General features: G+C 46.6%; 1 protein-coding gene across 1 annotated transcript in view; it reads right to left on the minus strand.

Moving 5' to 3' along the window:
- Window positions 1-12,320, minus strand: part of Chmp4b (charged multivesicular body protein 4B) — a 35,086-nt gene extending 22,766 nt beyond the window's left edge. The window contains exon 1 of the mRNA XM_021647223.2: window positions 11,984-12,320. Within this exon, the coding sequence (XP_021502898.1) occupies window positions 11,984-12,173 (190 nt within the window). The 5' untranslated portion in view covers window positions 12,174-12,320. The remainder of the gene's footprint in view (window positions 1-11,983) is intronic.
- Window positions 12,321-12,982: the final 662 nt, after the last annotated feature.

Below are 12,982 nucleotides of genomic sequence, written 5' to 3' on the forward strand. Positions count from 1 at the left end.
CCTACACACTAACTGGTGACTGAACCAAACCAAACCAATACAAAGCTCTTCTGCCTGACCACTCCCCACTGTCATGTCAGATACAGCCCAAGGGGTGCTTAGTAGATAGTGGCTGGGAAATTTTGTATCTGCATTTACTTAGTATCTATCGGTACTAAAAGTACAACTACTATCACTTGGCTGTTAACTTAAATTTTTTATTTAGAAACGGACAAACAACTTTAAAAAAGGGTCCTGGCTGGGGCTGGAGAGATGGCTCAGTGATTAAGAGCACTGCCTGAGGCAATGTCTTCTGCATAATCAGGCTAAAAATCACAACCTAGGCTGAGCATAATGTATGCACCTTTAATCCCAGCACTCAGGAGGCAGAGGCAAGCAGATCTCTGTGAGTTCAAGGCTTACCTGGCCTACATGGCAGTTACAAGCCATAGCAGTGAGATCCTGTCTCAATAAACAGATATAGCTAGGCAGTCAGATAGATAAAATAAAAATCACAACCAGCAATACATCATTTGCCTAGCATGTGCAAGCCCTGGGTTCAAGACCCTAGGTTTCTGCTTTATTTCCCATATGTCGTGCTCGCTTCGGCAGCACATATACTAAAAAAGATTTCCCATATGTCTATGACAGTGCTTCAGATGCCACAAAACCCTGTCGTTGCTTGTAGGTGCTCACACTGTGAAGGGAATAGACTAAAAAATTCATTCCCAGTTATACTGATAATTTATGAGTGTTCAAGGGGATGAAGCTCTAGTCTTATGAGAACATCAAAGATACCAGAGCGATACCGTCCACCTCAGAATGTCCAAGGCAGGCCTGAGTCAGCCCCAGTAGTTCATGAAATCCAAGCTTCAGCTTTCTCATCTCTGAAATGGGAGACACTATGCAGTGCAGGGGATGGTGGAAAGGCCAAAACAGTGATTAAATCTGTAAATTGTATGGTGCTTTCCCTAAGAGCAACAAGCTAAACAGCAGGCAGACTGACATCAGAGCCCCCCCCCCCCCCAGACAACACCATGGAAGACTATGAGCAGCATTCCCAGACCATCTAACTCCAGACTTGTCAAGCAACGTAACAATGCGTATCTTTATGCAAATTCTAATGGAGAAAATGCTCCAGAGAAGTAAAGGCAATGGGTCCACCTGAGAAAAACTTAAGAATTAAGAATTCTAGTACTTGGAAGGCAGAGGCCAGCTTTGTCTACAAAGTAAGTTCCAGGACAGCCAGGGTTATGTAGAGAGACAGTCTTAAAAGAAAGAAAAAACAAAAAGGAAATAAAGAAAATAAATTCGCAATCATTTAGCTTTTAAATGTCAGCCTTGGGACTGGAGAGTGCTCTGTGGCTAAGAGCACTTTCTGCTCTATCAGAGGAGGCAAGATCAGTTCCCAGCACTCATATCAGGCAGATCACAACTGCCTGTAACTCTTGCACCAGGGTATGACTCCCTTTTCTGGCCTCTAGAGGCACACACAAACAAGCAGCAGGCAGGCAGGGAGGCAGGTAGGCCCTCGTGCACATGCACGCACATACACACAGAGCATTTTTTTATCCTAATGTCAGCCTTGTCAGTCAGTCGTCTCCAAGTCCTATGAATTCCGGACACCCAAGATGATCAAATTTCTCCCTTTAGTGGTGAAGTGTCAAGCAAATATCTTCCAGGCAGACTTGTCTAAAGAGCCCTTGCTCTCTGGTCCTAAACAGGGAAGAGCAACAGGACCATACAGAGATAAGTCTGATTTTCCTGTTTACCACGACTGGATTTTATTAACATTACAAAGAATCCACAGTTCTTGCTTATGCAGATAGTAAAGACTCTCTTCCTAGGGTTCTTAGTTCCTATCTTCTTTTACAGGAAGCAAAACAATTGTTATTAATTGATCTAACTGAATTAATGAAGCAAATTAATCATTAGGACAAACAATGCCTTAAAATAGTTCCCAATGTTAATTATTTCATTACTAACCAGAGTCAACCATCAATCTGTTCTTACATCATCCATCCCTGAATCCCTTCTGAATCAGACACAGCTTTTTAAAAGCACAGCATAACGTCCATGTTTTTCATTCTAAAAAAGTTTTCATGGGGCTGGAGAGATGACCCAGTAGCTGACTGTACTTGTTGCAGAGGACCTAGGTTCAGTTCCCAGTACCCATATAACAGCTCACAACCATCTGATACTCCAGTTCTAGAGGATCTAACACCCTCTTCTCGCCTCCACTGTACGCATGCACACAGATATGCACGCAGGCAAAACATCCATACATATAAAATATGAATAAGCCTTTACACATATAATAAAATTCTATTAATGTTCACTTCATGTTCTATTAATTCTATTAATGTTAACTTAAATGTTCATTTCTGCCTAAAATTCCATCAGTCTCCATAATAACTGTTCACTATAACATAAACTAGAAGGTTCCTCCCTCCCTTCAGGCTCCTGCTGCTGCATCCCAAGTCCTTCTGGAGATGCTTCTAGAAGAGCGCTGTGTCCCAACTCGGACAGCATCTGGCAACCTCTCGACTACAGCTTATTCATCAGGTACAGGAATGGAGCCAGTTCCAGGCTGCCTTTTTTTCTTTCTTTCTTTCTTTTTTTTTTTCTTTTTTTTAATAAACACCTGAGTAGAATCTGGTGATGTAGATCCCAGGTCTTTGGGAGCCTGAGGCAGGAGGATCACAACTTTAAGGTCAGCCTAGACAATTTAGTGAAACCCTATCTCGACGAGCTGATAAAACTGGGCTCAGAGGACTACCTAGCAAGTGAGACACTGAGTTTAATGCCCTGAGTTTGATCCTCATCACCCATTGGCCAGGTGCATATCATCGCAGCACTCCGAGGCACTAGGCCAGGAGTTCAAACACAACTAAACAGGGCTAAGGGTGTAGTTCACTGGTGGGGCATTTGGCTAACACACATAAGGTGAGGTTCAGATGTCAGCATTTAAAATAAACACAGCCCTTGAAATTAAACACAAATGTCTACCTATGAAGCGTTCACACTGAAAGATTTGGAATGTCATTAGGCCATGGTGGTACATGCCTTGACTTGTAATCTCAGCATCTGTGAGGAGCTCAAGGCCAGCTGAGCTACAAAGAGCAGCCTCAAGTAAGGTAACATCAGAGACCCCCAAGATGATGGGTGATATCCAAATTGGTTTTGAAATCCCTCAAACTTTTCAGATACGGTGGCACAAGTCAGTGATCCCAGCACTTGGACTTGGAAGGCTAAGACAGAAGAATCACCAATTTGAGGTCAGCCTATACTACAAAATAAGACCCTGTCTCAAAAGAAAAAAAAAAAAAGCAAGCAAGATAGTTCATGAATAAAAATCACGTGTCATGCAAGTCCAGTAACTTCAGTTCCAATCCCCAGGACTCATATAAAAAGCCTGATGTGCAAACATCTGTAATCCCAAGGCAGGTGGACACACACACACACACACACTTCAAGGAGCACACAAACTACAGATGTAGCCTATGTACCTGCATTTCTAACAATCTCCCAGATGTTCCCACAGACCACATTGAACACCAAGAACATATATAAATACGTATAGGATACATACAGAAATACTGAATTTTGCAGTTGAAGAAGACGAGAAAATGTGTGCAGGATCCCAGACTACCAAGAGGCAGAGGCAGAGGCAGACTGTGAACTCAGGTCTTCTGATCTCAAACCCAGCACCTTTGCCACTAACCCGAATCACTAATCTTTTGATCTAAACATCACAACCAAAGAGATGTAGAGCTTTCCTTTGCCCTATAAGGAAGCGGAAGTAGAGCTGAAAATACCAGCTTTGGAAGAATCAAGCCAGACAGGGTTCACGTTCATTTCAAATTCAATCCTTCAGCTAAGACCCCTTAAAGGGCTGGGAGGGAGCTCTAGGGATTTAGCTCAACATATGCTCAGCACACAAGGCCCAGAGCATATGTACATGTACTTACTTACACACACACACACTCACACCCGAATACAACTGTTTATTGAGAGGAGAAAGATCTGGCTTGATGACAGGGAAATTTATCTGGCCCAAGAATTTGTACTAAATTCCTAAACAAACGGTGTGACCCTGCGCACTCTGGGTTATGCAGCTGAGACCTCTGCTGGAATATTCTCAATGTTCAGTGGCGCCCACCATGCATGGGTGCACATCCACAGAGGGTAACAAGGAAGGGGAGAAACACCTGTCCTCGGAGAAGTGCAAACTTGAAACATAAAGTCCAGTGTTCTCCATCAGCCACAGCAAAGAGAGATGAGACCTGTCCTCTGCGGCCCGAGGGTGCCAAACCTGCACCTGTTTTCCAGTCCACACTGTATAGTGTCAGACCCCAAGCTCTTTGACTTCAGCTCAGGCTGCTTCCTACAGGAGTACCATCCAACCTGATCCAACAGTTGCTGTCCTTGCTCGATCAGTTCTCAGCCCAGGTAAGAAACGTAATCTCACGGGCAGTTATCCAAGACAGACTAGATAGGACAGTTATCCTATCCATACTACAGGCCAGAGCTCCTAATACAAATCCTGTCAGTGTGTGTGGGGGGGGGGGGAAGGGAGTATAACAGGAGATAAACCGCTTGGCAGGAATACTGCACAGGGAATCTGGGTCCTAGATGGATGGATGAGTGGGTGGATGGGTGAAATAAACCAGCCAAGCCCAAACAATACTCATCTCTTCCTGCTGTTCTCTTACATTTCAATGGTATACTGACTATGGTTTGCCTTTCATCGTGGTTACTTGTATCTGAGTGTGCTGTCCTTGCTGAGTTATGAATCCCCACAGGAGGGAGAAAACAGAACCTTTATCTTTACACACTTACTTGGCTGGACTATGAGTGGAAAACCAAGGAAGGAAACATAACCCTCCCGTGCGCTAGCCCTTCTGCTAGGAGCTGCACATACGGTGACTTCCTTCTACTGAAGAACCCTGGGAAGGAAGTCACAGCATTCCCTTCTGCAAGGGGAAATGAGACATGGGGGTTAAGAGGGAAAGCTGCATGCAAACAGGGAACTGTCCACCTATACCACTCCGCTGACGCCCTCCCACAAGAAGCACCGTAACTGCCTGCTGACTGAGCCCACTCCCTACCTTAGGCTGGCAGTACCATACCCAGCTAAGACTGTTGCTTTATCTTGCTGTGCTCACATTTCTCTTCCAAACACAATCACCCTTCCTCAGTGACTAACCTATATATTCACCTATCCTCAGCGACTAACCTAAAGCAGCTGTTGGTTTTGGTTTTTGAGAATAGGGCTTCACTATGTAGTATAGGCTGGTCTGGAACTGGCTATGTTGACCAGACTAGCTTCAAACTCATGGAAATTCTGCTGTTTTAGCCTCCTGGGTGCTGGGATCAAAGGCTTACAGCACACACATACACCTACACACTCAACAAGCACTAAAGTGTTTTACTGTTCTCTCTGTGTGTTCTGTTTTTTAAGGCAGAGAGTCTCACGGAAGTGGCTGGAAACTTCTGCCTTTCCCTCCAAGTGCTGAGAGTACAGGTGAAGACCATTATATTCAGCTCTCTTTCCCTTTTTAAAAACTACGTGGTGGCATACACCTTTAGCGCCAGCCCTTGGGAGGCTGAGGTAGGTGGGTATCTGTGAGTCCACTGACCTCCCCAGGCTGGGGAGATCACACATGAAGACCTGAGACAGCATGCCCCACATGCAAAGCTACGAGGGGTGAAGTGTATGTGTGATTCCATCACTGGAGAGGTGGAAGGGGAAGTACCCTTAGGCTTATAAGCCAGCCAAGGCCAGGTCCAAGTGAAAGACCCAGTTTCATAAACAAAGCAAATGCCTCCTGAGGAAGGACTCTCAACATTGACCCCTATACAAATGTGCACACGCCCATGCACAGAATCTTCTTACCAAAAAGAGATCTTTCTCACTTGAATCAAGGACACCAGTATGTTTGAACAGTCAACACACAGGGCCTCTCTGACACTCCATCTGTCTTAAGAAATAAATAAAATTATGTCTTCAAACAGGAAGCTAAAGTGTCCCCAAGGTAAATTCCTACTGCTCAGTTCCCTGGGTGAGTCTCAAGTTTTCCACCCAAGGGCCTCTGGGATGGAGAGTCCAGCTGGCACACACACTCTCAAGATATTGTGGTTTTCAACCTGTCTCTTGACATCAAGGATCAAAAGGCCACATTCACTGCCCATTTAATTTAGTAAGATGCCTTTCCATATGCTGATGGTCTAGAGTGACTTACTGCAGACGAGGATGCCGCCCTGTCTCAGCAATGAGCAGAACTTAAAGACGTTCTACTCTCCACAGCTCCTGCTCTGCACCAGTCAGACATTCGAACAGGAATGATTTGCTTCCATGAATCGACAAAAACCTACCAACACAGGGTGTGACCACCAGTCTCCATTGCTGGATCTTACACAACTGTATGCAACTAAAATAAGGCCTTTCCCAGAAGCTCTTTTCCCTTTATTAAAATAAGAAAAAAGAAAATCTGAACTGCCTAGGGCAGATGCTTCCTTAATTAGCTACCATGCCATGAAAAGAAACTGGGCCAGTAAGAAAGCTCAACAGGTAAAGGGCACTTGCCTGAGTTCATCTCCCACCTCCCAGGCCCACTCACATAGTAGAAGGGGAGAACCAAACTCTATGATCTGTGTGTATGCACGTACACACACACACACACTAAAAAAATAAATATGTGGTGGTATACACCCGTAACTCAGAATCCCTGCACTCAGGGGCCTGAGGCAAGACGTCACAAGTTCAAGGGTAGCTTAGGCTACACAGAGGAAGTTCAGCCCCCTCACTGCTCATATTCACCCTTTGAAAAATAAAACAAGGGGGCTGGAGAGATGGCTCAGTGGTTAAGAGCTCTAACTGCTCTTCCAGAGGTCCCAAGTCCAATTCCCAGCACCCACATGGTGGCTCACAACCACCTGTAATGAGATCTGGTGCCCCCTTCTGGCATACAGACATGCATGCAGGCAGAACACTATATAAACAGTAAATAAATAAATCTTTAAAATAAGTAAATAAAATAAAACAAGGAGCTGGCACGATGGTTCATCAGTAAGGTGCTAGTTACACAAGTTGGATGACCCCAGAACCCACAGAAAAGTAGGAGAGAACCAACTCCAGAAGGTTGTTGTGTGACCTCTTACTCTAGGCTGTGCCATGAGTGTAATAACAATAAAATTAACAATAACAAATAATGTTTTTTGGTTTCTCTATGTAGCTCTGGCTGTCCTGGACTTGCTCTGTAGACCAGGCTGGCCTGGAAGATCCACCTGCCTCTGACTTCTGGAGCACAGGCGTGCTCCACCGCACCTGGCAACAATTTAATTTTTAAATGAAGAGGATGGAGAGATAACTCTGAGGGTGCCTGCTGCTCTTACAGGGGACCTGAGTATGGTTTCCAACACCCACATGGCCCTCACAACCACCTGTAACTCCATCTCCAGTGCCCTCCCACAGACTCCCACAACACATGTACTCATGTGGTGTACATACACACACAGAGGCACACACATACACAAAAACAGTAAATAAATAAAAGGGGGACAGAACAAGAGAAGACAACCTTACACATGTGACATGTTTCTTGGGAAAACTAACAGAGTACTGTCTATAAAGGTGCTCAAAAGAGTTTGGGTGATTCTTGTCAGGAGGCCTAGACCCTGAGGCTGGTTCCCATTAACAACCAAACAATACAAATATAGTCGGTAGTAACTTTATCAGACAAGTCTTTTCTGTCATACATCTATGGATCTTTGGTAAGCCTTACCTCAGCCAAGCAGAAATATCATCTCACAAGTAAGGACAAACTTAAGTCTCCTGGCTGCCAAGGTCCAGGTCCTGGTCATGTCTATATTCTTGGTACTGAAACACTTAGCAGGGGCACTAGGACCAGAGAACATGAGAATGAACACACGACTTAAAGGAGAGGTGAAGGAACATTCCCTTTAAGGGCAGGTACTGTCTTTGTGCCACACAGCTTCTGAATCTGGACACCAAGTCTGATGGCAGAATATGGTGCTAACTCCATTTTCCCCTTCTCAGCTCCACATCTTGCATGAATGGGGTATGTACTGAGTGGTGGGACAATGCCAACCATCATGGCAGCCCTGGCAATCATGGAAGTAAACAGAACATATGATGGCTCTGGTCACCTGATGACCAAGTCTCTTGAGAGACGTCACATTATAAGCCTTGTTTCCCTCCCTCTACACTGGGAAGAAAAGGACCCACCTGACGGATGCTTGTTCTGTGTACCTGTGTGTGGTTGTCTGAGTAAGTACGTGCACAAATATATGAAGGCTAGAGGTCAAGGCTGAATAGCGTCTATCACTCTCCTTATTTTTGGAGATAGGCTCTCTCATGAACCTGGAGCTCGAAGTTCTGAAAAGCTGACTGGCCGCTGAGCTAAGGAGCCTGCCTGACTCTGCCTTACCCCAGCACTAGGGTTAGAGCTGGGCATCCCACTAAGCTTTCTTTACATGGGTGCTGGGAACCTGAACTCAGACCCTCATGCTTGTGTGGCAGGCACTTTCCCAAATGAGCCATCTCTCCAGCCCCAGGACTGGTTTTGGTCACACAATACTCATCTGTAACTAAGTACCTATGAGCACAACTGTAAGCCAGATGTTGCTGGGGCTATAGCAGTGAATATGTCTGTAAAATCCCGCCTTGTGGAGCCAGTCCGTGGATCCTGCAGTACTCACAGGCCGTCTAAGGACGATAGTAGCATGACATGCCGCTGTTTCCAGACATGACAGGTGCACCACCACACACCAGCTACCTCAACTGAAGGCTGGTTTCAAATGTCTCCCTCCTGGCTCCCTCCTGCTCCCTCCAATAATTCCAAGAAATCACCAAGTCTCTTCTGACTCTCCTTTAGATGTCTTCTTTGCCCATTTTCCATGTCTGTGCTAGGCCCTTTATTCCTACCTGAATAACTGCTAGTACCTGTATGATGATAATGTCAGGCAGTTACTGATCTTTCACCAAACAGTGAGCTTTGTACTAAGAACTTCGCATGTACAACACACCTTATCCTGCAGCGCTGATGTAGGACTCTATTTTACAGAGAAGCAGAGACACATAGTAACCTGCCCAGGCACACAGCTAGTCACTGAGAAAGCTATGGCTCAAACCCTGGTCTGTAAGATTCTATCCTTAGACCTTTCTGGATTCCTGCCTCAGCCCCTCCCTGAGCAGTTTACACACCTTTGTTTACGCTGCTGCTGGAATGTTCCTTTATAAACCCCAACAGATAAGATCTTCTACTATGAAGAAGCACCAATGACTCTTCAATATATCCAGGGCAAGGCTAGTAGCCACTCCCCAAGGTAACTTATAGCCTGTCCTGTGCCAGACTTTAAACACTAAAACTTCCCCGACCCACCTCATTCTTCTTCCTCTGCAAAGCCGCCCTCTCTTCCTTCCCTGCAGACAAGAACCTCCCCACTGTAACCTCAACCATCTAAACACACTTCACCACTGACTCCTAAAATTACTCCTGGCCCTTCCCACCCCCGCATTTCCAATCCTGACTTCTCCCAGAAAGACAGGCAGTGAGTGTTTGCTCATGTCTGATGCTCAGAGTCCCAGCAGAGCAGTGGGTCAGGAAACGAATGGCTGGCGTGCACACGGTGGTGGTGAAACCTCACACACCATCGGAAGAAGCCAGTTAGGCCCTAGAACAAGAACAGCACAACTACTAGACCTCAGGACAATAAAAAGAAGGGAAGCTTGTAGCAGCTTCTCCTCACAGGCAAACTCAAAAAGCCAGACCACTTTGAACAAAGTTGTTACAACTGAGTCTCTAAGTGTGTCAGCTGTCCCTCTATAAGAGTCTGGAAAGCCAGTTCAGTCACCTCTACAGCTGCAGAAGCTAAGCTAGCCCTAGATGCAGAGACCGAGTTCTGCCTATCTTACTGCACCGCAGACACTCTGCCTGGAGCCCTGTGGGATGGAGAGGCTGTACGGTGACACCTCCGCCATTCCACCATGAAGAGGCAAGTTTTCCAACATGCAGATCTGCAGAACCATGACTCTAATTACCAATGAAAAGAGGATTCTGATTAAGGAGAAAAGAGCTGATTAGTGGACACAGCCCCATTCTCCATCTCCACAGCTTACAACTGGGGTCCAGTCTACACACGGGCGTCTGCAACTTCCCTGCATGCCCCTCCCACTCTCCAGACAACAGCCAGATGCTTAAAACTCTTAGCAATGATTAGCACTTGCTTCAGAATAACACCCTTCAAAAGCTTTCCATCCATTTGGAATCCAAACTCTGCCAGTAATCCACGGCCCACCTCTTCTTTTACTCTATTCTCCCCTCAGTCACTGCATTCCACATAGAGAGACCTGCCAATTCCTTAAATCTTGACAACTTTCCAGCCATCCCTCTGCTAGTCTCCCAGCCAGGAAAAAGACCCCCCGGCTGCTTCCTTCCAAAGGCCTCAGTTTAACTTTTCAAAGAGGTTAACCCTGACCATCCTACCAAAATAGCACCCCCTCCTGCTCACTATGACCCAACTTTTTCTTACTTAGTGTTCACCACTGACAACTCCAAAATGGTTTCTTCATTTAGGGTCTTGCTTGCCCCCAACATCTCTCTTTTTTGATCTCCTTCAAATTGCTCTGCAAACAAGGATGACCTTGCCGCTCCTCTGACTGCCAGGTGCTGGGCTTACAGGGACCCGAATAGCTAATATCTTCTCTTTAAAGTGGGGCTGCTTGGCTCCCCTCTATGAAGATGACTGGATATATTGGGTACGCAGAATTTCCAGAATGTTTGCTATTAACAGAGGCACATCTTCAAGATAGGCTATCTTATTATGAGGCAATATCAAGCAAATGTTTACAATGTTAGTTAAGTCCCTACTATGTGCTAGATATTATAAATCTCTTCAGCAGGGTATATTCACTAGTACACAATCTCAAAACAAATTTCCCTGGTAACCTTCTAGGTTAAATAATTGTTTGTATGACTCCTAAACCCCTCTCACCTTTGGCCTACTCTCAAGGGAAGAACAGTCGGGCTATGTATGACTCTTGCTCAAATTGCTGTGACAAAAAAAAAAAAAAAAAAACAACAGAGCATTCTGACATTCTTTACAGTCATTAAATCACTTTCACATTCATCTCACTTAAGAAAACTACAAGGCACTTCCTAGACAGCCTCAAAACAGGAAGTAAGGATGCCTTCAAGTACCAATCAACAACAGAACCGAACTTGACCAATGGAGGCACAGAGTACTCCTCAATTCTGGTTCAGGAGGGACAGGGAAGTGGTGAGTCACGGGCAGGGGAAGGCTTACAACACGGAAGCTCAAAGAAGGCTGACAATGAGGCAACCAAAGGAGAGTCACAGGGCTATACACCCAAGGTCTCACAGAGGCCAGATCCTAGCTCGTGGATGTGAAAAACTGAGGTCTCAAAGTTGTTCAAGTTCACTCAACAAGTGAACAGAGTGGGTCTCCTCACTCCCCAATCCTCTTCTCTCTCCATAAAGGAGGCTTCTCAAGAAGACTCCTGAGTCAGAGGCAGAAGGCAGCTCAGAGTCTAGGAAGGGCTCGGGAGAGGGCAGAGATGAACCAAGAAACACATAAATGATCGGGTGAGGCAAAGAAATGAATCAAGGTGAGGCGGCGGCTGGGAAGGTGGGTGAGGCCAAGGGAAAAGAATACAGTGGAATGGAGTGGGACCGACTGAGCACGGAGTGAAAAGTGCTGTGAGATCTAGGTCAGAAGAGGTCTGCCAGGGTAGGGAGAGTTTGAAGGGAGTCTTAAGGTTGGAGTGAGCAGGCTCAAGGAGACACAAAAGAGAGTCAGATGGAAAGGGGTCCCAGGCTCGGATAAGGACCGAAAGAAGTCTGGCCGGAGTGTTCCAGGGTCGAAAGAGACCCCGAAACGAGTTAGACAAAGTGGAGTCCGGGCCTGGGAAACCCTAGGAGAGGCAGCTGAGAGTCTGATGGGGCCCGGGCCGCCTCACCGCGCTTGTTTTTGGTGCCGTGCTTCTTGGCAGCCGTCAGCTCCTGTTCGATCTTCTTCTCCAGGAACTCCTGTTTCTTGCTTAGCATCTCCTCTGTGTCCCGAAGCCGCTGGATGGCCTCCTGGGGGGTCGGGCCGCCCTTGCCCGCCTTACCCCCTCCAGCCCCGAACAGCTTCCCAAACACCGACATGGTTGCTGCTGGCCGCGCCGGCCTCCGGCGCGCGCTCCGGCTCGGCTCGGCTCGGCTTCGGCGCCTACTCCCGGCCCCGCCGCTCCCCGCAGCCGCAGGCCTCGCCTCCACCTCCGCCCCGCAGCTGGGCCCGGCCGCGCCACCTCCCACAGGCCCCCACGCCCGGGCCCGGCCGGCGTCAGGGCAACGCGCCGCTGACTACAGCTCCCAGAGCACCACGCGCCCGCAGCCCCTCGAGTCTATGGGAGGACCGCGCGATGCATGCTGGGAGTCTGAGTTTTCCGGCTCGTGGCGTACGGTGGCGCACCTTTTTAGTCTAGCCGAGGTCAAAGGGCGATATGGCATGCTGGAAAACGTAGTCTCTTTGGAATGTGTTCCGTAGACGCAAAAGAACAGGAAGAGAAATAACTATTACAAAGAGAGGGATTCCTTGTGTTGCTCCGTGATGGAGCCTTGGGTCTAATTTTCAGCACCCAAATTATCATATTATTATATGATAATAACATAGGGCTTTACATACATGATCACATTTCATTCTCATAAGTAGTTTATAACAGATAACTCTGTTCCTATTTTGTGTTTCTGTTTTGGAGCTAGGCTTTCACGTAGCCTAGGCTGGCCTTCAACTCTTGATCCTGTCTCTGCTTCTGAAGTACTGGGGTCTGTGCTCTTCCAGTTTGATAGGTAAGCGAATCAAGCTCGGAAAACTAACTGCCTAACTAGGTTAATTTACCGGCAGAGTTGGTTCTCGCTACTTGCATGAGCGGCTTTTCTACTCCTTATTCGCCTAAAAGGCTTTCTAAAATCTA

This window comes from Meriones unguiculatus, chromosome 4 (genome assembly GCF_030254825.1).
Source record: "Meriones unguiculatus strain TT.TT164.6M chromosome 4, Bangor_MerUng_6.1, whole genome shotgun sequence".
NCBI lineage: Eukaryota > Metazoa > Chordata > Mammalia > Rodentia > Muridae > Meriones > Meriones unguiculatus.